The sequence below is a fragment of the Remersonia thermophila genome, chromosome 2 (assembly GCF_042764415.1).
Source record: "Remersonia thermophila strain ATCC 22073 chromosome 2, whole genome shotgun sequence".
NCBI classification, from domain to species: domain Eukaryota; kingdom Fungi; phylum Ascomycota; class Sordariomycetes; order Sordariales; family Chaetomiaceae; genus Remersonia; species Remersonia thermophila.
In genome coordinates, this window is record NC_092218.1 from 3,820,985 (window position 1) to 3,843,157 (window position 22,173).

At 60.4% G+C, this 22,173-nt stretch overlaps 3 protein-coding genes across 3 annotated transcripts; 1 reads left to right on the forward strand and 2 right to left on the reverse strand.

The window, feature by feature from the left end:
* Positions 1-287: 287 nt before the first annotated feature.
* Positions 288-3,681, reverse strand: VTJ83DRAFT_2509 (uncharacterized protein; the record flags this gene model as incomplete). The annotated part of the gene is made up of 3 exons (XM_071008787.1): positions 288-2,954; positions 3,013-3,108; positions 3,172-3,681. 3 exons carry the CDS (start codon positions 3,679-3,681, stop codon positions 288-290), a joined length of 3,273 nt encoding a protein of 1,090 aa, XP_070869049.1.
* A 2,544-nt stretch (positions 3,682-6,225) lies between these two features.
* Positions 6,226-7,500, forward strand: VTJ83DRAFT_2510 (uncharacterized protein; the record flags this gene model as incomplete). Its single annotated transcript, XM_071008789.1, has 1 exon — positions 6,226-7,500. One exon carries the CDS (start codon positions 6,226-6,228, stop codon positions 7,498-7,500), a length of 1,275 nt encoding a protein of 424 aa, XP_070869050.1.
* A 3,501-nt stretch (positions 7,501-11,001) lies between these two features.
* On the reverse strand, positions 11,002-13,245 carry VTJ83DRAFT_2511 (uncharacterized protein; the record flags this gene model as incomplete). The annotated part of the gene is made up of 5 exons (XM_071008790.1): positions 11,002-11,954; positions 12,034-12,273; positions 12,335-12,724; positions 12,800-12,977; positions 13,036-13,245. The coding sequence occupies 5 exons, from the start codon at positions 13,243-13,245 to the stop codon at positions 11,002-11,004; spliced, it is 1,971 nt and encodes a 656-aa protein (XP_070869051.1).
* Positions 13,246-22,173: the final 8,928 nt, after the last annotated feature.

Consider the following 22,173-nt stretch of genomic DNA (forward strand, 5'->3'; position numbering starts at 1 on the left):
TTCCTCTTCTTGGCTCGCGGCCTTTCAACGTTGCCATCGCCGTCATCGCGCCGTCTTTTTCGGGCTGCGCTGTCGCCGGCAGCCTGCGGAACAGCTTCGGATGTGAATGTCGAAACCTCACGAGGCCCCGCGAGCTTGGATGGGGAGCCGGGGCCGGTGATGGCCGCATCCGTAGAACGAGGACCCTCGAGCCTGGGCTTCTTGGCTCGCGGGCCTTGCTCATCGTCGTCGCGCAGTCGCTTCCAGCCGCCGCTCTTGCGTGCGGCATCGCCTTTCCCGCCTGATTTCTAAGCAGACGGCTCGTCCATGTTGGTACCGGAAGCGGGGTGAGGGTTGGCCGTGGGGGGTTCGCGGGTGGTGGGCGAGGTGGCCGAAGGCCGAGCGGTCCTGCGGATGTTGTTATGGGTCCAACCGCGGATTTGGGTCGGGCCGTGGCGAGGCGGGGCCTCGATGGGCGTGTAGTCCTTGATGGCTTCGCGGTAGTCGAACTGGACGGTGCGCAGCTCCTGGTTGCTGCCTTGGTACGACAGGCGATGGGGCGGGGTCGGCGCGGGCTCAAGCTTGCGGTACTTGGAGGAGGATTGGGTGTTGGGGGCCGAGGAGCTGCCGGGGCGAGAACGCGCGCTCGGCACGGGGGCGGGGGCGAGGGGTTGCTGCACGCCCGGGTAGTGAGCTGGAGGCGGGATGGCGCCCACCGGAGGTCCCTGCGGCGGCGGACCGAAGGGAGGCGGTTGGTGGAAGGCCGGCTGCGGCGGAGGGCTTACCGGGCGGAGAGAAGATGGGGCGATGGGCGCCAGGGAAAGCGGCGGCGGTGGATGCATCGGGGCTCCCATCGGCGGGTGCTGGTGCTGAGGATGCGGCTGGGCTGGCTCTTGCAGCGGGTAGCCGTTCTGGTACGGGCGGGTGGTCGGAGGCGGGTAGTAGCCGCCGCTGTTGGTCGGCGACACCAGGTTGGCGTGATGCACGGCCGGGCTCAGCTGCGGCTCCGGATACGCGGCCGGTGGCGGCGGCGGCGGCGGCTGATCATTCAGCAGGTTGCGCACGGGGCGCAAGGCCGGGAGGGCCTTGGTGGTTGCCGTGCTCGAGAAGGGAGTCCGGCCGATCGTGGGAGGAGCCTGGTTCGGCATGGGCGGAGCGGGCGCCGGAGGGAGGGACACGCCGGGGTATTCCTGAACGTGTGGCATGTAAGGCGCCGGAGGCATCGGGGGCGGGTTGAGCGCGGTGCGGAGGAAATCGTTGGGCCGATGGGGCTCCACCGGCACCGCGCGAGGCGGCTCGATGGGCGGCCGGGGTGGCTCCGGATGGGGGAGGTGAGCCGGCTCCTGCTGGTGATGGTGGTACTCGGAAGGCTGGAAGCATTCCGCGCGCGGCTGCCCGTATTCGGGGACCCGCCCCACCCCGTTGGACTGCGGCGCCGGGCCGTAGGGCGGCAGCTCGGCGGGAGCATGGTGGGGTGGGAGAGGCGGGTACTGGTCGTAGCGATGCGGCTCCTCGACGACAGGCTTCTGAGCCATCGGCTGGGGCGGCAACGACGGCAAGCGATCGTAGTGAGCCGGCTTGTCGACGATGGGCTGCTCCCGACCGACAGGCACAGGAACGGGCGCGGGCGCGGGCGCGGGTGGAGGCGGAGGCGGGGCCATGTGCAGCTGCAGGGCCGTGTCGGCGAGCCTCGAGAGATTGGTGGTGTCGGCAACAACGACCGGCACGTCCTGAGCGGCCGGGGGAGATGGCTGACGGCTGGGCCGCGTGTCGGTGAAGACGTCGCGGATGGCGTCGTAGGGCCGCGACGGGGTGCGCTTCGCCGAGGCGGCGCGTGCGATGGCCTCCTCTTCTGCCTCGATGGCATCGGCCGCGGCGATGGCCTCGTCAACGAACAGATCAAACGTGGCGGGGTCGTCGGGGACAGGGGCGGCCGCGGCGCCGGCATCGACGGCTTCGATGGTGTCGTCCGCGGCCGGCTGCGGGGTCGGCGATGACGGCTCGGGCCGGGAAGAAGCCTGGGTGAGCTGAGCGGGGTCGATGTTGCGAGAACGCAGCACCTCGTCGCGGCGGGCCTCGAGCGCGTCCTTGTCGGGTGAGATGTCGGACAGCGGGATGTCCTCGCCTTCGCAAACGGTGCGGACGAGGCGGGACAGCTCCATGCGGCGTTGGACGTTGTCGACGTCTCTATCAAGAAGGGCCGGGGCCACGGTGCGCGAGGTGTGGATGGGGTCGCCGTGGGGAGGGACGAAGACGACGGGCTTGAGGCCCGAGGGCGCCGGCTTGGGAGGCTCCCACTCGTTGATGGATTCGGGCACGACGAGGCCGTAGGTGGGGTGCAGCCGGTACTTCTTGACCAGCTCCTCGTCCAGCTCGCCGGCGGCCAGGGTGGAGTCCCAGATGCCGACCCGGCGGTCGACAAACAGGTAGTTGGTGCCGGGCTTGTTCAGGTACTTGCCGCGGCGCTGCTTGGTGGCGCCCTTGTTGGTGCAGTTGGTCGAGTCGCGGAAGCCGATGTCGAGGTCATCCCACTCGAACAGGTTGGGCACCATGACACGGTTGTTAGGGATGTCGTTTTTGGTGCCCTTCCTGTACACGAGACGCACCCCGAACTGATCCGGATCCCCCGCGCCGCGGGGAAGCGGGGGCTCCGGGCCGTCGGCTTCGGGCTCGGCCGACTCGGAGCCCATGGGGGTGGCGGCGCGATCGGCGATGTCCTCGGCCGCGCCGAGGAGCCCGGCGGGATGGCGAGGCATGCGGCCGACCGCCGAAGATGCCTTGGCGCGGGCCCCCTTGGCGGCGGGCTCGTCATCGGCCGCCTCCTTGTCCTCCAGGGGCAGGGTCTGGGGCTTGACCATGAGGTCCATGATGGACATGTCCTGGTGCTCGGCGCGGTGGTCGAAGGCGCCCTGGAGGTCGGCGTCTTCCTGGGAAATCTCCTTGAAGAGATACCTGTCGTCGGCAGGGGCGGGCAGCTGGAGAGCGGAACGTCAGCGAGCGCGAACCACAAGACGAGAAAAGCAACAGGCTTACGTCGACGGGCAAGTTGTTGTCGTGGAGGTACTCGAGGATGTCGAGCTGCAAGAGAAGCTGGCCGTACCTGTCCTCGCACATCTCGGCGAGCTTGGTCTGCGGGGCGGCATCACGGTCAGCGGAGCACGAAAGCAGCAAAAGGCCAGGCGCACGTCTTACCGTGTACTCATCGTGAACCTTTTGCTGCTGGGCCTTCCAGACGTGCTCGGCCATAGCGAGCCCGTGCTCGAGGCGGCGGTTGCACGTTTCAATGGCGTCGTCGCGGCGCTTCCGAAGGAAGGACATGACGTCTTGGTACTCCGGGACCTGCTTGTGCATCTCGGGGTTCTCGAGGAGCTCGTTGATGGAGCGGTCGGCGATCTCCTGGACGACCGGCTTGACCAGCTTGGCAACGGCGGCGTAGGCCTGCTTGAGCTCTTGGCAGCGCTCGTGAGCGGCCTGGAGCCTGGACGACTCGTAGACCTTGTGGCGGCGACCACGACCGGGGCCGCCTTTTGTGGGAGGCTTGGTGACGCGGTTGGCTCTGGAGCGAGGCCAGCGACCGCGTCCTCTGCCTCGGCCGCTGGCGCCTCGGGTAGGAGGCGCCGGTTGGGCGGCGACGGGAGCATCGACCGACATGGCGTCATCCATGTCGGCGACGTCGTTGGGGGTGTTGCTGGGTTGGCTCATGGTGGTGAGACCTTGTGATGGGCTGTATGAGCGCGGTGATGAAGGGGATGGCAGAGAGGCGTCCGCTGGCAGCGCGTAGCAGCAGTAGCAGCGGCAGCAGTAGCAGCGGCAGCAGCAGCAGCAGCAGCAGACGAATGATGATGAAGCGTTGACGAGGCAGGTCTCTGCCGCATGTGCCAAACCAAACGGCTGAAGGCGGGTCGGGTAGACAGGGAATCAAGAAAACGAATCGGGAAAAGAAGAGGGCCAACAACGCAGCAAAGGCTCTTCCCAGCGGCGGTCGGCGATGGAGAAGGGGGTTTCCCGGGGCTGGCCGAGCCAAATGTAGATGAAGAGGCTGTTGTTGTTGTTGGTGAGAAAGGGAAGGGGGAAAAAAAGCTTGATGCCGAGCGCCGAGAGGAACAAGACGGGCTCAGCGGGCTGATGCAGAGATGAGAGAAGGCGATTGAGAAAAAGAAGAAGAAGGCGAAGGAGCCAAAGGCGTGATGACGGGGGAGAGAAAAGGATACAGGATGAAAAAAGAAGGCCAGGCGTGGTATTATGGGTGAGATGAAGGGGAAGAAAAGAAGACGAGTGGCAGGTTCAACAATGGCCACGGCAGAAACGCAAATGGGCGTCGGACCATTGCCCTATTGTCGGCGACCTGGCAGCGCTCGACAATGGCCGGATGCAGAACCTGGCAGTCGATGAATGGAGGTGAAGAATGGGGACGTGAGGTCAGGCAGTGATAGCTAGTACACAGGCCCGGGGCTCACTTTGGACAGCACGCCTTCCTGCCGTATGGTCCAAACCACACACAATCCGGAGTAAGAAGCCAGGCCAGAGCCGCCTTTGCCTTTCTCTCCCCCCCCCCCCCCCCCCCCCCCCGGGCCGCCGTGTGCTTGGTTCTGCTTTTCCACCAGCCCCAGCGGCCGGAACCGTGTTAACCAATCAGAAACTCCCTGGTACGCCCCACCCTGGCCCACACGTAGCACCAACCTGGCCCCACTGAGGCTTGACCGAGTCAGGGGGCCAATCAGGATGTTCAGGTTCCTTCCCAATCAGGACAGCCCCATGCGTTGTCCGGGCCTCATCCGTTCTTCTTCGCAGGAGAGATGGTTCAGTGGGCGTTGGCGGACTGACGGACCGTGACGGGCGACGACGGGCGACGAGCGGTGCTGTGTACCTATAGGCAGTACATAAGAAGCACTGCAAGGCAAGACCAAGACCAAGCAGCATCTTTTCTTTACGCAGAGAAACAACATCGTCCCGTCGAGAGCAGCAGCCGTTTCGGTCGTCCCCAATGACGGGCCAACCTGTGTTCTCCTTTAGGTAGCTACCTAGTTACCGTCAAATGGAAGGCGATATTTTTTTTTTTCCTCTCCTCATCTTTCGTGACACGGCTAGGTCGCAAGGCGCGTCGGCTGCCGCGTCTGTTCCCACGACACCTACGGCTCGAGAGCCCTGGGAACCTGAGCACACGACCGCGGAGAGATGGATGCGCAGGTAGGTAGATGTGTATGTACTCGGTCAACCCAAGAGCATTGGTTTGCCTTGCATCCAGGGCACCCGTCCGCGCGAATAACCCCGAGCACAAGGAAGCACGGCACCAAGGCAGGCTGACGATGAGAGAGGGATGTTCCAGAAATGATGCGAGGTCCACCTCGTTCATCTCTGGCAGACCCCGGCCCAGGGCCGGCGAGGAGACCAGGAGCAAGGTCAAAAGTCCGATGCCGCAAGCCTCGTAGCTCCAGCTGTCACCAATGCTTGACATCCACGACGGTTGTCACGAGCCGTGGCAGCAGGGCCGTGCGGGTGAGCATGTGTGGATGCATGGCGCTGCCGTTATGAAATGTCGTGCGTGTCTGGCCATGCTGTGTTGTCAAGGTTCGTCAAAGAGGCCATGGCCAATCACAACGCAGCATATCCCCGTCCATCTGGAGCCGGCTTGGCGTGGTCCCAGGCAGGGGTCGCCTGTTGGAAGGCCCCGCCGGCCTGAACGGCAGCAGCCGAGCAACAGCGGGAGCTAAAAGTGGGGCGCCAGCACCAAAAAAACTTCCAATGGGCGAGGCGCGCTGCCGCTGCCGCTGTCGCTGCCGCTGCTGCTGCTGCTGCTGATGCTGCAAACCCCATCTTTCGGGCATGGAACCTTGACTTTACAGGAATACTGCGTACTGCGTATACGTGGGTACCTACCTACCTCGCCATGTAGCGCTGTGGCATTCCCGTGTACACAGCACCTACCAGGTTCCCTTTGTTTGCAACGTCTAGGTCCCGTCGGTCGGGTCCGGTTCGGTTCCATTCGGTGCTTCGACGGTTGACCAGGCTCTTTCTGCTCTCTCTCTCGCTTTCTCTCTCCCTCTCGCCCTGTCCACGTCGACTTGCCGGCCGACCCGCCGGCCTGTCCGTCCAGGTTTCGCGGTCTCCGAAAGGCCGACGATTGGCCCCGTCGCCACCGGCTCCGAGCCTCCCGACAACCCCGACAGCGCCGATCCCACCGACTCAACCCTCAAAGCCTCCCTCACCCAAGCACCAAGCCCTCTAGAGCCCTACTACCTCCTCCCCATGGCCAAGCGGCGGGGTCGGCTGCAGCACGCCGCCAAGGCGGTCAAGCAGCAAAAACACCAACACCAACAGCAGCATCAAAAACATGCGGCCGGCGCGCCTGCTGCGAAGAAGCAAAAGACGGGCCCTTCCTCCACCTCGAAGCCCTCCGACAGCAAACCCTCCCAGCATGGCCGCCCGCAGCAGCACCAGCAGCACCAGCAGCACCAGCAGCACCAAAAACCCATCCTCCCCTTCTCCCCGACCGATGCCATTCTTCTCGTTGGCGAGGGCGACCTCTCCTTCGCCGCCTCGCTCGTCACCCACCACAAGTGCACCAACGTGACCGCCACCGTCCTCGAGAAAGACGTTGCCGAGCTGTCGGCCAAGTACCCCCACGTCTCGTCCAACATCGCCCAGATCGAGCAGTCCCTCGGCTGCCGCGTCCTCTACGGCGTCGACGCCCGCAAGCTCCCCGCCTTCACCACCAAGCCGCCCCACGGCAAACCCTCCGCCTCCGGGCCCCCCCGCGGCGCCATGAAGCGCATCTTCTTCAACTTTCCCCACACGGGCGGCAAGTCCACCGACGTCAACCGCCAGGTCCGCTACAACCAGGAGCTGCTCGTCGACTTCTTCCGCTCCGCCCAGCGCTCGCTGTCCCCGGACCCGACCGCCGCCATCGTCGTCACCCTCTTCGAGGGCGAGCCCTACACCCTGTGGAACGTCCGCGACCTGGCCCGCCACGCCGGCCTGCAGGTCGAGACGAGCTTCCGGTTCGTTGCGTCGGCGTACCCCGGGTACGCGCACGCGAGGACGCTGGGCGTGGTGCGGAACCGCAAGGGGGAGGTCTCCAAGAGCGCGTGGAAGGGCGAGGAGAGGCCGGCGAGGAGCTACGTGTTTGTCAGGAAGGGCGAGGGCGGATTGGATCTGCTGGGCCACGGGAAAGGGAAGAAGGGCAAGAAGAGGCGCAGGGGGAGCGACGATAGTGATAGCGAGAGCGAGAGCGAGGGCGAGAGCGAGGGCGAGGGCGAGCGTGACGGTGAGAGTGAGGCGGACGAGCACGAGGAGGACGATGATGAAGATGTGCCGGAGGGAGATGGAGAGGAAGACAGCGACGACGGCGTAGAGGGTGCGACCAACCCGGATGACGAGCCCGATCATCAAGAGGTCAGCAGGGATACCGAACAGGCCGGCGGAGCCAGTCGTCAGAGCAGCCGCGGCGGTAGTCACGAGCCAGCAGACGACGATGACGCCGCCGCCGCCGCCGCCGCCGTCGCCTCGAGCGGAAAACAATAGCGTGCTGTATGCTTCGGGCCACCGGACGCTCAGGGCTTCATATGCCGCAAACGGAGAGATGTCGAGGGGGATGAGCGGGCGCAAAACTCCCAATCCCGAAGGGCATCACCAGTTCCACGGCGTAATATGTATCTTCTCTGCCTTCCTGGCCTCCCCGCCCTGTGTAAGCCATCAGAGAACGAACAAGAAAAGAAAACCAGAAAAAGAAAATGAGAGTAAAAAAGAAGGATAGAGAAAGGGGTCAAGGCCTGGAGCCTGGAGACAATTGTTCAATGGGTTGCCCAAGTCAGCCATCACAGCCCCCCCAAAAGCCGTATGTACTTGGCGAGGACGGTGACATGCCCCCCTGATGACTTTGACCAAGGCGCCCAGGCCCTACGCATTTTGATGCCGCTGGAAAAAAATTCCAGTGCTGCGGTGCCTCGTGGGAATCGGGTCTCTTTGAGAACTACAGGTGTTGTATGTTCTTTTGTTCGGGGCAACGACGGAATCTATGCTTGGGACGCCTCTTCCAGAGAGCCCCCCCCCTGTCGTTGACGGCGTCGAGAAAGCTCATGCATGCCATGCCATGCCACAATCCCAGAACGCCCCGCATCGCCGCCCTCGGGCCGACACCTGTTGGGTCTCTTTTCAGCCCGAGACATCATCAAGCCCGATAATGGGTACAGACGACGAAGAGCTAACGTCGGCCCGGGAAGTGAAGGGGGAGTGAAGCAGAGGGGAACGGTAGTGGATTTGGAGGAGGAGGGTGGCGCGAATCTCATTATAGGCATTGGCGTCATTTCTCGACTTGAAAACAGAGAAATGCATAGCTCCGTTCTTTTTTTTTTTTTTTTTTCTTTTCTTTTCTGTTTTGGTAAGGGGCAAATGGTGTTGATGACGCTCAGCGCATGGGACTGGGCTATACATCATGAACCATGTACTTACGAGGGGTACGAGGTACTCCTCGGCCCCGGCGACGGCACGTCACCTCTCCTCCGGCCTCGAGGTGAAAACGTTGCGTGCACGCCCCCCCCCCCCCCCCCCCAGTGCCAAAAGAAGGCTCAGTCCCTGTCAGGTGGTCAGGAGAGGTTGCTTGTTTATCGCCAATTCCCTGATTCCTCCGTCTGTCCCACCACAGCCTGGCCTTCGGTGCTTGTGTTTCCCAAATCGTGGCGACTCTCGGACACCGACAGCAGAAGCAGCAGGTCGAGTCTCCTCGACCCGAGCAATCCTCCGCGTGCATTCGGAATCGTCCAGCAGTCTAACGAACGCGGGATGCTGCTGGTGGAAAGCGGCGATGCTCGGAGCTCTACGGGTGAGGGCCCTCCGTCTGTGTTCTGGAAGCCGCTTGGTAGATGGACGAGGGCAGCTTGCGGCAAGGATATAGGAAAAACAGTCAAGAGAGGGTTAAACGAGGGCGAGAGACAGAGAAAGAGAGAAGAGGAATAAAGAGAGAAAACAAGGAGAGAGAAGAAAAGGGAAGAGAAAAAAAGGAGACAGACAAAAAAGGAGAGAAAAAAAAAGGGAAACGATGGGGCTGCTGTCGGTCAGGAACCTGTCAACCCCCAAATCTCCAGCTATCGCCAGCACCCGGGGTTCCTTTTTTTTGATCAGTCACCTCCCTATAACCCTTTCCAAGCCCCATCTCACTCCTGACTTTTCGAACCCATCGAGAATCTGAGAACTGAGTGGCAGGGCATCCTGCCCTTCCGGCCCAGGAGCGGAGGCAGGCGGCCAGGGTGAGTTTGCTCCCATCACATCGGCACCCATCACATGCGAGCACGCGATGGCAGCGAGGCGACAGGACGGTCCATCTCCAAAGGCAAGGTAGTTGGTGTGGTCTATCAAGATGATTCGTCACCACATCCTTTTCTCACCCCCGGAGAGGGGGGGGGGGGGGGGGGACGGGTACTTGCAGGAGGTGAATAAAGCACAGCATCAATCAAGGACCGGGCAGCCATCCATCGACGACCCGCCGCTCGTGCCAGCTACCTGCCCAGGTACCTACCTACCTCGATCTCGGGACGCAGAGGGGCGTTGGCAGAATGGCACAGGTGCTGAACGCGACGCGAGGAAGGGCGGAGCGAGAAGGAACGGTACCTTGTCGTCGACATTTGTGGCTCCCCCGTCCCGGCTAGGAAAATGACGCTCCTCGCTCAGCCGTACCTCGGGCTTCGGAGGTTGATCACCATCGCCGAGCATCTCGACTCCTTCCAGGGGGGAGAGACAAAGGAACTCTCGGCCCATTTGCTCTGGAGCTAGCCGGAGCAATAGCCCGCCACTGCGGCTTCGTCGTACCTCACACGCCGCACCCCCAGGCTCCCAGCCTGGCTGGCTGGCTTTGCAGAGAAACCAACCCGGGAATGGCACCACTACCAACACAGCCCTGCGAATGCCCTCCATGATTCCGTGGTTCTATCGTGTTGTTTACCGCCATCTTCACCGTTTGTGGGTAGCGGAGAGAGAGTGAAAGCCTGTCCGTACCCAAATCCTTGATCATGTAATCTCTCCTCCGGAGGACATGTGAACAAGTTGGGATATCGCTATGTCTACGGAAAATCTTGATTGGGTAGCTAGCGGGCAGAGTACGACAGTGCAATGAGAAGACAAGGGAACGCCGTGTGGTTCTAGGTAGTTCGCAGCGATGCCCTCGATGTTTCCAAGACCTTGCTTCCATCAGGCGGAAGCAATCCGTTCCCATGGCGCCCCAAACCACCAAGTGTCACGCAAACATCAGACTCTGACTCTGAGCGGATGGCCAAGTCTCGAGGAAACCACCAAAAGGTTCAGTCTTATTCAGAGACGCGACATCATGTCCGAGGAAAGACGACGGAAACAACCCAAGAGCCCAAATGAGTCTCCCACCACCAGGGAAATAAAACACCAGAGAAAACCATCATTGCCTCCAGAGGACACCCGCACCAATGAACCCAACAAGCCAGCCATAAAGCAACAAGCAAGGTGCCCAACCATAACTCTGAAATAGGTAGTCTGCCGGCCAGGCGACATTATCCTTCTTCCCAAAATCATGACCACCCAACCAGCATCCGAGAGCCAGATGACACAGTCTCCCGAGACAAGATGCTCATAACACGCAAGCCAACCCACCCAGCAGCAGTCAACAACGAGCCTTTCCAGAAAAGGAGAGTGTGAGAGTAAGCCATAGATGGAGAGAAAGAGAAAGACAGAAACATAACGACAAAGGACCAGGAGAAACCAAGCAAATGCGACGCGCAGCATCAGGACAAGAAAATCTAAAAAAAAAAAGAAAAAAGAAAAAAAAAAAAAAGAAAACGAGGTAGACCACCCAAGGAAACCCCGTCGGTGCTACCGCTGTATCGTTTTTTTTTCCAGTCTCGAGCCCGAGCCATAAGCTTTTGGCCAAAGAAGCCAACAAAACAAAGCCAGGAAAGGAAACGAAATAAAAAAAGGCAGAGAGGACCAATAACCACCCAAGAAAGAAACAAAAGAAGGCTCAAGCACCCTGGCCACATTCTTCTGCACATCTTCCCCGCCTCCTTATCCGCCAGCCACCGCCAGCGAAGAGGCTTGATGAGCCGCCGCCTGCATCACCAGGTGGATGTTCCCCCCTCGGAAAATTACCGACTCCGGCGGCTGCTGCTGCTGCTGATGATGTTGCTGATGTTGCTGCTGTTGCTGCTGTTGCTGATGCTGAGCGTGCGCCTCGAACTCGGCGGCGTAGTGCGGGACCGGCGAGAGGAGGTTGCCAGCCTTCTGGTGAGGATGCTGCGGCTGCTCACGAGGGTGGCCGGCGACCGGGGCGTAGTAAAACATCGAGGCGTGCGGCGGTTCCTCCGCATTCGTCGTCGTCGTTGTCGTCGTCGTCGTCATCGTCGACGTCGCGGTACTCGGCGAGGTCTGCGGCGAGGACGACTGAGGCCAGTGGGCGCTGTACATGCCGGCCGTGGCGACGGTCGACGAGGGCGGCGCGGCGGCGGCGGCGGCGGTGGCGGCGAACTCGCTCGGCGCCGCGTTGAACAACGACGGGCGTCGGCCGGGATCCGGGTGGCCGGGGTGGTGGACATCGTGCGGGCCGGCCTCGGCGAGCATGCCGTGCAGCTGGAGGGGGCCCGACTGTGGTGGGGGCTGCATCGCGGCCCCGGCCTGGTGGTGAGCCGGCAGGCCCTCGGCGTACGCGTGATACTGATTGGCGGCGGCCAGGTCCGACGACAGCATGGAAGCGTCGTACTGGTGCGCGCGCACGGGCATCTCGTGGAAGAAGCTCGCCCCTTGGAACTGTGCCGAGAGGGTGCTGATGTTGTTGCCGGGGAGAGGCGGGAGGATCGGCACGGCAGCGGCCTGAGGAGACACGTCGGTCGAGGCTATCGAGCCGGTGCGCGTGCTGTCGGTGTTGGCCATGGACCCCTCATCATCGTCATCGTCGTCGTCGTCGTCCATGCAATAGTCCTTTGCGATGTCGTCGGCGGTAACGAAGACTCGGGTCGTCTCGTCTGCGACGCCATGTTAGTTTCCCTTATTTTCCCGTCTGGGGCCCAAGAAAGGCGCTCGAGCAGGATCCGGGCCACCGACCAATCTCTCCCATCTTGTACCTCTCCTCCATCTTGGCGACCCTGAAAAGCTCCTTCACGAGGGGCCGCTTTCTGGCGTTCTGGGGCTTTCTAGGGTCGGAAAACCAGGCCGAGAGCGCTTCCATGGCGGCCGTCTCGAGCTTGGCCACGGTGATTTTGCCCAGCTTGCGGATGCTCGCCGGGCGCAGCTCCTCGGGGTTGACAATCAGCCGCAGGATGTGCTTCAGGACGTAGATGCGCTCTGCTCTTCTGTCAGATGGACCTCGGTGACCTGGCGAGCGAGGAACAATGGAGGCACGCACCCTTTTTCAGCTGATGGTCCGGCTCGATATGGCGGGCCCTCTCGTCGGCCTTGGGCTCAGGCCACCAGTCGGGACGCTTCTCCCAGCCCTGGGTGTACGGATGGACGGCCTGCTTCTTGGGACAGATGACTTTGATGAACGCCTTTGCGATCTCCTTGCAGGCCGTCTGCTGGATGTTTTTGAAGCTGGCCTCGTAAAAGTTCAGGACGGCATCCGAGTCGCCAATCTCAAAAAACCTCTTGGAAGGAACCACGACGGCGGGAGCATCAACGTCCATGGGGTGGCGCTGCCTGACGGCTCTCCGCAGCCGCTTCCGCCGGCGAGATTCTCGAGATGCCGCATCGTCGAGAACATAGTCCTCGCCGCGGGCCTGAGCGGGGCTGTTGACACCTGCGGTTGTTGGATTACGGAGGAGTCAGTGGTGATTGAGATCAAGCCGCGACCAGATGCGTTCGCAAGGCTTACTCGAGTCCCGTCCCTGAAAACGCAGGAACCTGTCCCGGCGGAACACTTGGCCGATATCGTCCTCGGACATGGGCGAGGGCCCTGCGAAGTAGGCAAATTCGCCGCGGCCCAGGTGGACGGCCAAGAAGAAGCTCGAGAAGTCGATGTTGCAGTACTCCCTCAGGGCCCGCGAGACGGTCTGTCGACGTTAGATCAAGCCGGCAAGATTCAAGACGAAACCAAGGCTCTGCACATACCATCGGCGGGCCATTTCTTTCGACGTTCATGAGGTCGATGACGTTTTGCGTGGGCTCCACAAAACGTCCTGTTTCTTCCCAGACGCGGGAATGTTCCCCATAAAAGCCTCGGGGACCGGCAGCAATGCCTCCAGGGGACATGGTGATGTTGCCCCCGGGAAACGGGGCTAGCGGTAGGGCTGGATGACGAGACAGAGACACTTTGATCATCAAAGGTCTCCGTTGAGCGTTGAGGGAGGAAAACAAAAACCGAACGAGTCGGTCAAGGTCCCGGGAGGGAACTCTGATGATATATCACAGAGGAGGGACGAGAAAGGCAAAGATGGAAGCCGCGGTGGCGCGTGGGATATGCTGGGACACGGGGGTTTCCGGGAAGATCCAAGGGCTGATGACAGCCTAGCTAGCAAGCGCCGATCAAACCAAAGGCCGGGGCAGGGTGCTTTGCTATTGTCTTTCTCCGTCCGTAGCTGCCTCAAGTTTGGAGCGCCGAGAGCCCTTTCGACTCACAGCACAACGGGGAGAACGAGAGAGGGATGAAAGACGGCCGGTCGAACGGGAAGCGTTCAGCTGGAGAGCTCAGGGGCTGCGCGAAGTCGGCGGGTGGAGTAGATGGCGTAGTGGCGTATACGACCCAGGAACCCCGGGACGGTTTGTGAATGGTGAATGGTGTCTCTGGGCTGCGTCACCAAGACGGGGGCTGTACTGAGCAGAAATGGGGTCTGTCGCCGTGGGAGAGGAACGACAAAGACAGCCGACGGCGGAACGGACAGGGGATGCGACCAAGCCGGCCTGTTTCTTCACCCAATGCTGAGTGGGCAAGACGGCGGGAGACGAGGGGCCTCCCAGGAACTAGGAATAGTGGCAGGAAATGTGGACCTGATGGCGGGCCCCTGCAGTCAGTCTTCTTTGTCTTCTTGAGAGGCTACGAGACATCCGAGAGAGAGGGAGGGAGGAGGAGGAGGAGGAGGAGCAGTAGCAGCAGCAGGAAGAGGACTAACCATTCGAGGTGATTTCTCAGGGAAGGGTCCAGTCGCCGCGATTTTCTTTCGTCGTTTCTGTCAAAATGGCGAGGGAGGGATTGCGGCGGGGTGTCGGGGAGGAGGAGGGTGTTGATGATGAGTAACCTTAAGTCGGCCTTGTTGTCGTGGAGGGCGCCCCCTACACTTTGTAGGAGTCCAAAGGTCGATGCCGTCTGGCGACGTCCGGACCTAGGACAAGGATCCCTGGGCGCAAGGATCACTCAAAGGATGCGGCCGAGAGGCTCACCAGGCTCACCACTTCTGGGGGAGGCGGCGGAGGAGCCGGGGGGGCGGGGCGGGGCGGGGGGCAGAATATCAGGGATATTGGAGGCTAGCTGAAGGTGTAAACAGTGTGCGTTGCACTGGAAACGCCAGGGAGGAGCTGACGTTTTGCCGAGGGAGGCAAGCCGCCCGGCTCAACAGAGAACCAAGGTCAGCACGACGGCAGTTCTCGGCCAGCCACTCTCGTGAAGGCCCGGGACTATGGACGAAGGAGCGGTCTGTGGATGACGCGTGAAGAATGCACATCAGAATCACGGGGTCACCCGGGTCTCGGCCGGGAAGGGTTGAGGAGCGTCTCGGTTGAGCCTACCGCTTGGTCAATATCAACGTCCTGCTGAAGCTTGTCTCGGAGCGAGCGGAGGCCGCAGCAGCGGGGTTTGACTGTTGAGAGCCCAGTAGCTAATAATGGGCTGGATCGGCAGTGGCTTTCTCAGCAGTGCCGACTAAGACAACGGCTGGACAGGTGCAGGTGAGGAGTTGCTCTGAGACACGGGGTACACTTTAGCGAGACGCCGCGGTGGTGGGGGTTCAAAGAACCGGGTGTCGATAGCTCTTATGGAAGGCTGAGCGAGGGGAAGAAAAAAAGGGGGGGGAGGAAGTGAGGGAGGGAGGAAGGAGGAAGAGGAGGAGGAGGGGGAGGAAGAGGAGGCACGAATAAGGATGGCGGGCGGGGAGAGGTGAAGAGGAAACAGATACGAGCAAACAAGCTAGCAGCCCGTTTCACAGATTCAACGCTATATGAAGGCCTCACAGAGCAGTTAGGTTGCCTCGCGGCAATGCGTTGGGTCTTGGAATGGCGGATACACAGCAGAGAGCGGACCAGCCACAACGGCCTCAAGCAGCGCTAGCTGAAGGGAGCTTCCCCAAGCGGTAGGCAGGAAGCAAGCAAAGAGCTCGCACAGCCGAGCTCCATGGGTTACGCAGCTTCGTGTTGGCAACGGGCAGCGACTTGGGTGGTGGTGGCGGTGGTGGAGGCGTCTCGTAGGACAGAAACGCATTTTTGTTTTCTGGAAGACGGGAGTAGAGACAGGCAAGGTATTGCGTCTAGTACCACCCAAGCAGCTTCCGAACAACCGCCCTCCTCCACCGTAACGCAGGGTGTCCGTTTTGAGCGACGCGCCTTTCCAACGGCAAACGGACGCAGAATGCACCATGTAACACACCCCGTCATGATGTCCGAGGAACCTTGGGCGCGCTGTGCTGCGGTCGGCCCGGCTGGCTGCATCCTTTTCGTGGAGCTCGAGAGCAGCCATACGCCGCTCGACGACTGAAGATGGCCCGGGACGAGGGATGGAGGAGACCCGAGGTCCTGCTCGGACGGGTTTCCATTCCATCAGGATGAGCATCCATGGCTTTCCAGGCTCTGAGAGGGAGCATCGTGCGCATGGGACACCTCGCTCTCGCGCTTCATGCAGCCCTTTCTCAAAAGCGACGATGGGACAGAACAGGAATAAACCAAGTTCAATGGTTTGAGGGAGTATGCGGGGTCATCAACAAGTGCTGCGGCCTGGGAAGCTGCATGAAATCTGCAAAAAAAAAAAAAAAAAAAGCCAAACCGTGCAAGACGTTATGGCGTGCTGGGAGAGGATGAGGTGGTTTTGGCGGATGCCGCTTTGCCAAAAATTGCAAGATTGGAGGAATGAGAAGATTATCTTTCCATCCTGAGCGTCCTCAGGATCCCGGGGGGGGGGGGGTGGGATTGCGATATTGCCCCCCCCCGTCCCCCCCCCGGCTCGACTCCCTCCCGTACAAACACAACAGTGCGGGTGGTGGCTCTAAACGGGCCCAAGGCGGCCCGAGACGAGCGCCATGAGACTGGCACCAAGTCACTCCCCTTCGGACCCTCCCTCGTTGGGTCGTTTTCGGGGGGTCAGATCAGCATATGACGGTGCCCAGCTAGTACCTGAGGGTGGTTTCGCATCAACATACGTCCACCGCCGCCGTGTGCCTTCTAACGTGCGGAAAGGCACCCAACGTAGCGAGTGACACCAAAGAAGATCGCAAGGCACCAGGTGGCCAAGATCAAGGCAACGTGGACTCCAATGTTGAAGACCGTGGAACGCTGATTGTGACGGCCGGCGTGGTATCCATCCGCCCTCTGCTAAGCTCCCGTCGGGGGACCGAACTGGAACGTTGGCATTCTGTGCATGTGTCTGCCGCTTGCAGAGGACGGCGTCGAGGCTTCTGCCGATGCGGCCAGACGAGGCAAGGATTGACAAACGCCGCAGCATCTTTCATGCATAGAGAGGCTTGGTGGAGATGCCGGGCTCGTTTCCTGCGCGCTAGTTCGCCTCGACACACGGAGCAAACTGCAGACTCGCCGGCATCTCAGGCATGATCGTTTGCGCCATCTTTGCTGTTTTTGGCTGTGGCTCAGACATATTCCCTCTGGTCGGGCCAGCATTCACCGTCTTCCGTGCGGACTTTTCCCTCTCGGAGCAAGGGGAATCTCGGGTTGCCCGTGCATGATGCTCCCGTGTCGTGGTAGGGTTCATGAGAGAGAAATAGAGAGAGGTAGAGAGAGAGAAAGAGAGAGAGATCGATCAGCTCGTTCAGAAGGTGAAGCGAAAAGCGACAAGGATATCCAGGCCAATGCGAGTGGAGCCGGTAACTACTATAGTTATCGTCAACCAGGGCTCTTGCCGGACGGCCCCACATTGCCGAACCGGACTGATTGATAAGCCCACGTTCATGAGAACCCCTTGTACAAAACAAGGTGCCGTTATGTAGGGCAAAATGCCCGGATCCAGCCCTTGATGTGCCTTACCTTATCCTGTATGCACCGGAAAACCAGGCAGCCAGCGCGGTTGACCCCGTGGAGAACGGGCCAAAGCAGAAAGCAGACCGCGATGCTTTCGTACGAAACCCAACTGGATCCCGCGAGAGTGGGTCCAACGGGCTGTGTACCCGAAGTCAAGACTTAGATTTCAACTGAGCGTGCCAAGCGGTGGAGATGTAGGTACATAGAGCCCAGTTACGTCTCCTGGGCTCCAGAGGTATTGCGGATCGATGCCTGGGTAAAAGCCGGCAGCTGTTGCAAGCAACCTTGAGCCGCGCGGTTCGCCATGCCTCAGCAAGGGACCGGGCTTTGCTGCAGCAGAGAGGGTGGTTGCAAGATTCACCACCAAAAAGCAGTTGATCTTCATGCACGGCAACCTGAACTTTCAAAGGGCCGGTTTTTCTTTTCTCCTTTTTTTTCTCTCTTTTTTCTCCTTTTTTTTCTCCTTTTTCCACTTTTCTTCCTTTTTTTCGGAAATCTCCGACCGTATCTGTATGGTCGAGAAGCTGCCGCGGAAACACCTCCGTCAATTTCCCATTGGGCGACCCTGACCAGGGATGACTTGGGATCTCGAGTTGGATGCCATCTTGGCCGACACAGGTCGCCTAGGCATGCTTCCGTGGTCACCTGGGGAGCCCCAACCGCGAATTACCTACACAGTACGTTTCGACCCAAGCTTTGGCTCTGAAGTACCGACATCAGGTGCATGCATTGAGACCCCGGATCTGCACATGGATTCCCCAGGGCATTGCGCAAGGTGCCTCGGCTGGGGCCTTGCCACGCCAGCAGTTTCTTCTCCGTCCATGTTGATATCTTATCCGCCATCTTGCCACTTCACCTACACAGTAGGTAACCACCTGTCCATGTAGGCCACGCAACTGTTGCCTCCAGCACACGCTGGAAAGGCTCCCTGCACAGACTATCTGGAATTGCGCAGTTGCCATGCATATCACTCCGGCTGGATATGTCCTGGCCACCAAAGCCCCCCGCCCCGAGGCGAGACGGAAGCCCATCCGCCCGAGGCTGAGGAAAGCGAGCTCTCAGAACACAAGGCAAAGAGACCAGGGATCATGCAAGGCTCGGCGGCCGGCCGTCCAATCGCAGTCTCTTTCCCTCTCCTGTCACGACAAGCAGAAAATGACAACCGTCTACTCGGGACGCCTCCGGGTTTTGAATCCACCCGAGCCTACGATAAAGCCTGAGGCCAGGGTAGGTTGGCTAGGTCTACGCAGTACATGCGCATAGCTGAAGTACCGAAGCGCCAACCTCCAGCACAGTGTCCATGCCTTCTTGCTGCCCTCACATGTCCAGATTGGCACTATGGCCGCTGCATGTTCCCGCCAACCCCCCGGCCCCCTCTCCTGGGCTCTAAACCGTTTTGGACTCCTCATGCAGCCGTGGCTGAGCTGATCCATCCGCCAATCCATGTGGCGCCCACAGCGGAGCGGAGTCCGCACCATTCAGAGGACGTCGCAACTCGGCCCCAATGCTTCAGGCCCCCCCCCCCCCCATCCCCCATGCGCGACCATGGAGCGAGACATGCGTTTGCGGTGTTGCTGCTTTTGGCGGCTGGGTTTCACTTTTCTGCAAGCCAAGCTGCTGAACAGGCTGGGCTGGCCACGCCTGGGTCTGCGGCAGATCATGGCGGGGAACGCGAAGCTTCCATGGCTTCGTCCCCTGCGTTGTTGGTTGCAAACACCAAGCACTGCCCCCAAACACACCTCGAAGCCAGTTCAGAAAAGAAGTGGAAAACCATGCGCCGGCCACAACAAGCAATACAAACACATACGCACATCGCGCAATCACATCGTACCCGCATCATCAATCGCATGATATATTTGTGCTCTCCCTGTTACATTGCCCTAGTTGATGGTGTTGCGATGTGCGTATGTTGCTTGTACTGCTTGCTTGTTGTGGCCGGCAGATGGTTTTTTCCTTCTTTTCTAACCTGCCAGTTCCCCCAAAAGTGGTCTACTATATAGTATACGGCTTACCAAATGGGGGAAGTGGGGCAGCGCTTGGTGTTTGAAAGCGACAACGGGAAACGGGAGCTAAATTGGCGCTAACCCGCTTGGAGAACCTCCCTCCATGGTGGACTTACAAGCTCAACGACGGAGATGAGAGACGATGTACGTTGCAGCTGCAGTGCCATAGAAAAGAAAAACGGACAACAAAGGCAGAAAAAAACAGGATGAACATGAAGAAAAGAAGACGGCGAGAAAACGGACGATGCGTCAAATAGCATGCGGTTGATCCATCATCGTCTTTCCTGGGCGGGCGGCGTCAAACGCGTCATGTTTTAGGTTTGCGCGGATGCACCGGCGCACTCCCCCGGCGGCCTAGCAACGCCTGTTTGCCTCCTATTGCAGGAAGCTAAACACAACGGCACAGGGCTGAGCGGTCGAGACCAGGAGGTCGTCGCGGCGGGATGTCAGGGAGACGAGCTCGGCACCGCATGCCGCACAGTGACGGCCAGGGCTCCTGCAGGTGCGGCAGGGGTAGGCACCGCGGTGTGGTGCTGTACAGACTATAGTACACAGTAGACACTACCTATAGTAGTTATAGCACGTCTCTTCACGGAAGGTTGAGACGCCGCCACGCACCAGCCTCCCGGCCGCTTCTGGACGCGGGACATAACGGAGCCCCCCGCCGGCAGCACCGGATGATGCCACCCATCACCAAGGCACGCCTACGTCCATCCTATGTAGGTACTCCACACCCAAACGCAGAACGGCAGAATTTCCCTCCCTCCCTACCTAGGTACCTAGGTTCCCAGACCTCCTTGCGTTCTTGCGTAACCGCTAGCGGCAGTGGCTTCGGCTGTTGGCTCCAGAGGGCGCAGGATCGGAGGCCCCCTCGTCAGTCGTTCGCGTCATCCCAAACGGGTGATCGGCGAGTGCCTAAGTCTACTACTCAGGGGGGTTAGAGAGTGCTATTCCCATTCTGCTTTGGCAGTGGTATCTCAACCTCGTCACACCTACCGACCCACATCCTCGCTCTCAAACACACACTTACTACTACTCGCTCGCTCGCTCACCTACAAAACATGTGCTGCAAGAGCTCTCTTGACGTCATCCGCTGCATGTCTTATCAATCTTACAACGAAACATACATTCAGTTCCCAACCTGAACGCATGAAAGAGGGGTATCCCCGTGTCACCTTGGGCTTGAACAGAAAGCTGCCGGAGCTGCAGGTGTTGGGTGGGACAGCATCTTGTCGCTCTGGGGAGAGGCTGGCCCACGTCAAAAGGTTCGCGTTACACGGCCGGCTCGAGGGGGGTCCGTTTGCTACCTGAGGGAGGAGCTGTTGTCTGGCTATCGGGTTGCATTTCGGGACATTGATCAGGCACCCGCATCCGAGCTCTGCCCTTTGGTGAGGTGCTCGTCTGCCGTTTGAGGGGTGGAGGGCCGGGGGGGGGGGGGGGGGTGTATGTTCGTCGTTCCTATCGGGGACCTGCCGATACAGAACCATGGATTTCCGGGCGAGACTGGTTTCCCTGAACAGAGCATACTATGTACATACAGCCGCCGTCGCCGTGGGTTTCGGATTCGTATAGGTCGTCCTGGTACGTAGGTACCTACATGCTGGGATGCAAGGTGCTTTCAGCCGGCACACCGCAGCACCGAGAATACTAAGGTAGCGTGTGTTGTACCTAGTGGGGCAGCGAGGCAGCAGAAAGGAACAATTGGAGAGGGGGTTCGCTGGACCGACATGAACGTGGACAAAAGGGCGAGGTAGTAGAGGGGGGGGAGCAAGGGGGGGTTGGTTGCAAGGGGAACGGTACCCAGGCGCGGGGGCGGCGCCACGGCGGCGCCAACCAGACGAAAAAAGAGCAGCCACGCCGGAGCTGTGGCCTCGCTTTCGCGTTCCCGTGGCGGGCCTCACCCAACTTCCCTCCCTACCTACGGTACGTACGGTTCGTAACCTCAAGGTCCTCCTCTCACAAGCTTCCATCTGGTGCCAGGTTTCTGCCAGCTGGAACACAAGCTAAGACACGGAGGCATCGGCGGGTGGCTACCTCTGACTGTTTGCCGACTGGACGCAAGAATGGAAATGGCCCATCGTCAGCTCTCCCAGCCAGGTTTCCTGCGCCCACACCATCACCACCGTCCGTCCATTCGCCAATTGGTCCAACCCGCACCCGTGCAAAGCGCGCAACTCTACGTGCCATACGGTTGCATCTCGCCCCTTGCCGCCATCCGCCTACAATATGCTGCCTAACCCTGACCTTCGCTGGTGGGTGCCCTTACAAAGCACCTCCTCGCTACCGCGGCGTGCGTCCCCAGCTCGCAGTCGGTCGGTACCACACAGCTCCTGCCCTCCACTCCCTCGGATCCCCCGGAGATACCCTATAGTGGCGCTGGGAGCGAGACTAGCGCCATAATTTACGCAGTAGGAGGCTTGGTTACACAGCAGGACGGACAGGTCACGGGGTTGGTCACCCGTTCAGCAAAGGAGGGGGGGGGGGGGGCTTTGGGATGGGGAGAAGCCCGATGGATGAGCAGGGCTAGCGGTGAGAGGGAGAGAGGGTGGGCAGCATCAACAACGGACGAGAGGAGAGCAAAAGGAGAGAGAGGCATGGGTCAGCATCGACGTGTCTTCGGCTCTCCGAACGAAGCGGCTGGTTGGAAGGGTCCGCGAAAGGGAGGCTCGCGGAGGCAACGCTCGGGTAGAGCTCTCCAACAAAGAAAGCGGCATTCCCCGATGGGATTTGACGCATCCTGATACCATTGGGCTCTATCGGTGGGATCAGAACAGATGGGTTTCCACGGCCGAGCTTCCATGCCCACGGAGGTCCTATGCGCGAGGGAGGTCGGTCTGCCATCTCGAGGCGACGCGCAGCACGGGGCCCCGGCGTCGAGGGTCGAGAATCAAGAGAGGACACATTTATCCATCCATCCATCCATCCACTCATCCATCCACTCATCCATCCATCCACCCATCCACCTCATTCCCACGGCAGGATGGATGGAAACCTAGGAACGCAATGCGTAGGCATCCCGCGCACGAGCCGAGCAGGCCAGCGCACAACGAGGTAAGCCCGATGGTTCGAACCA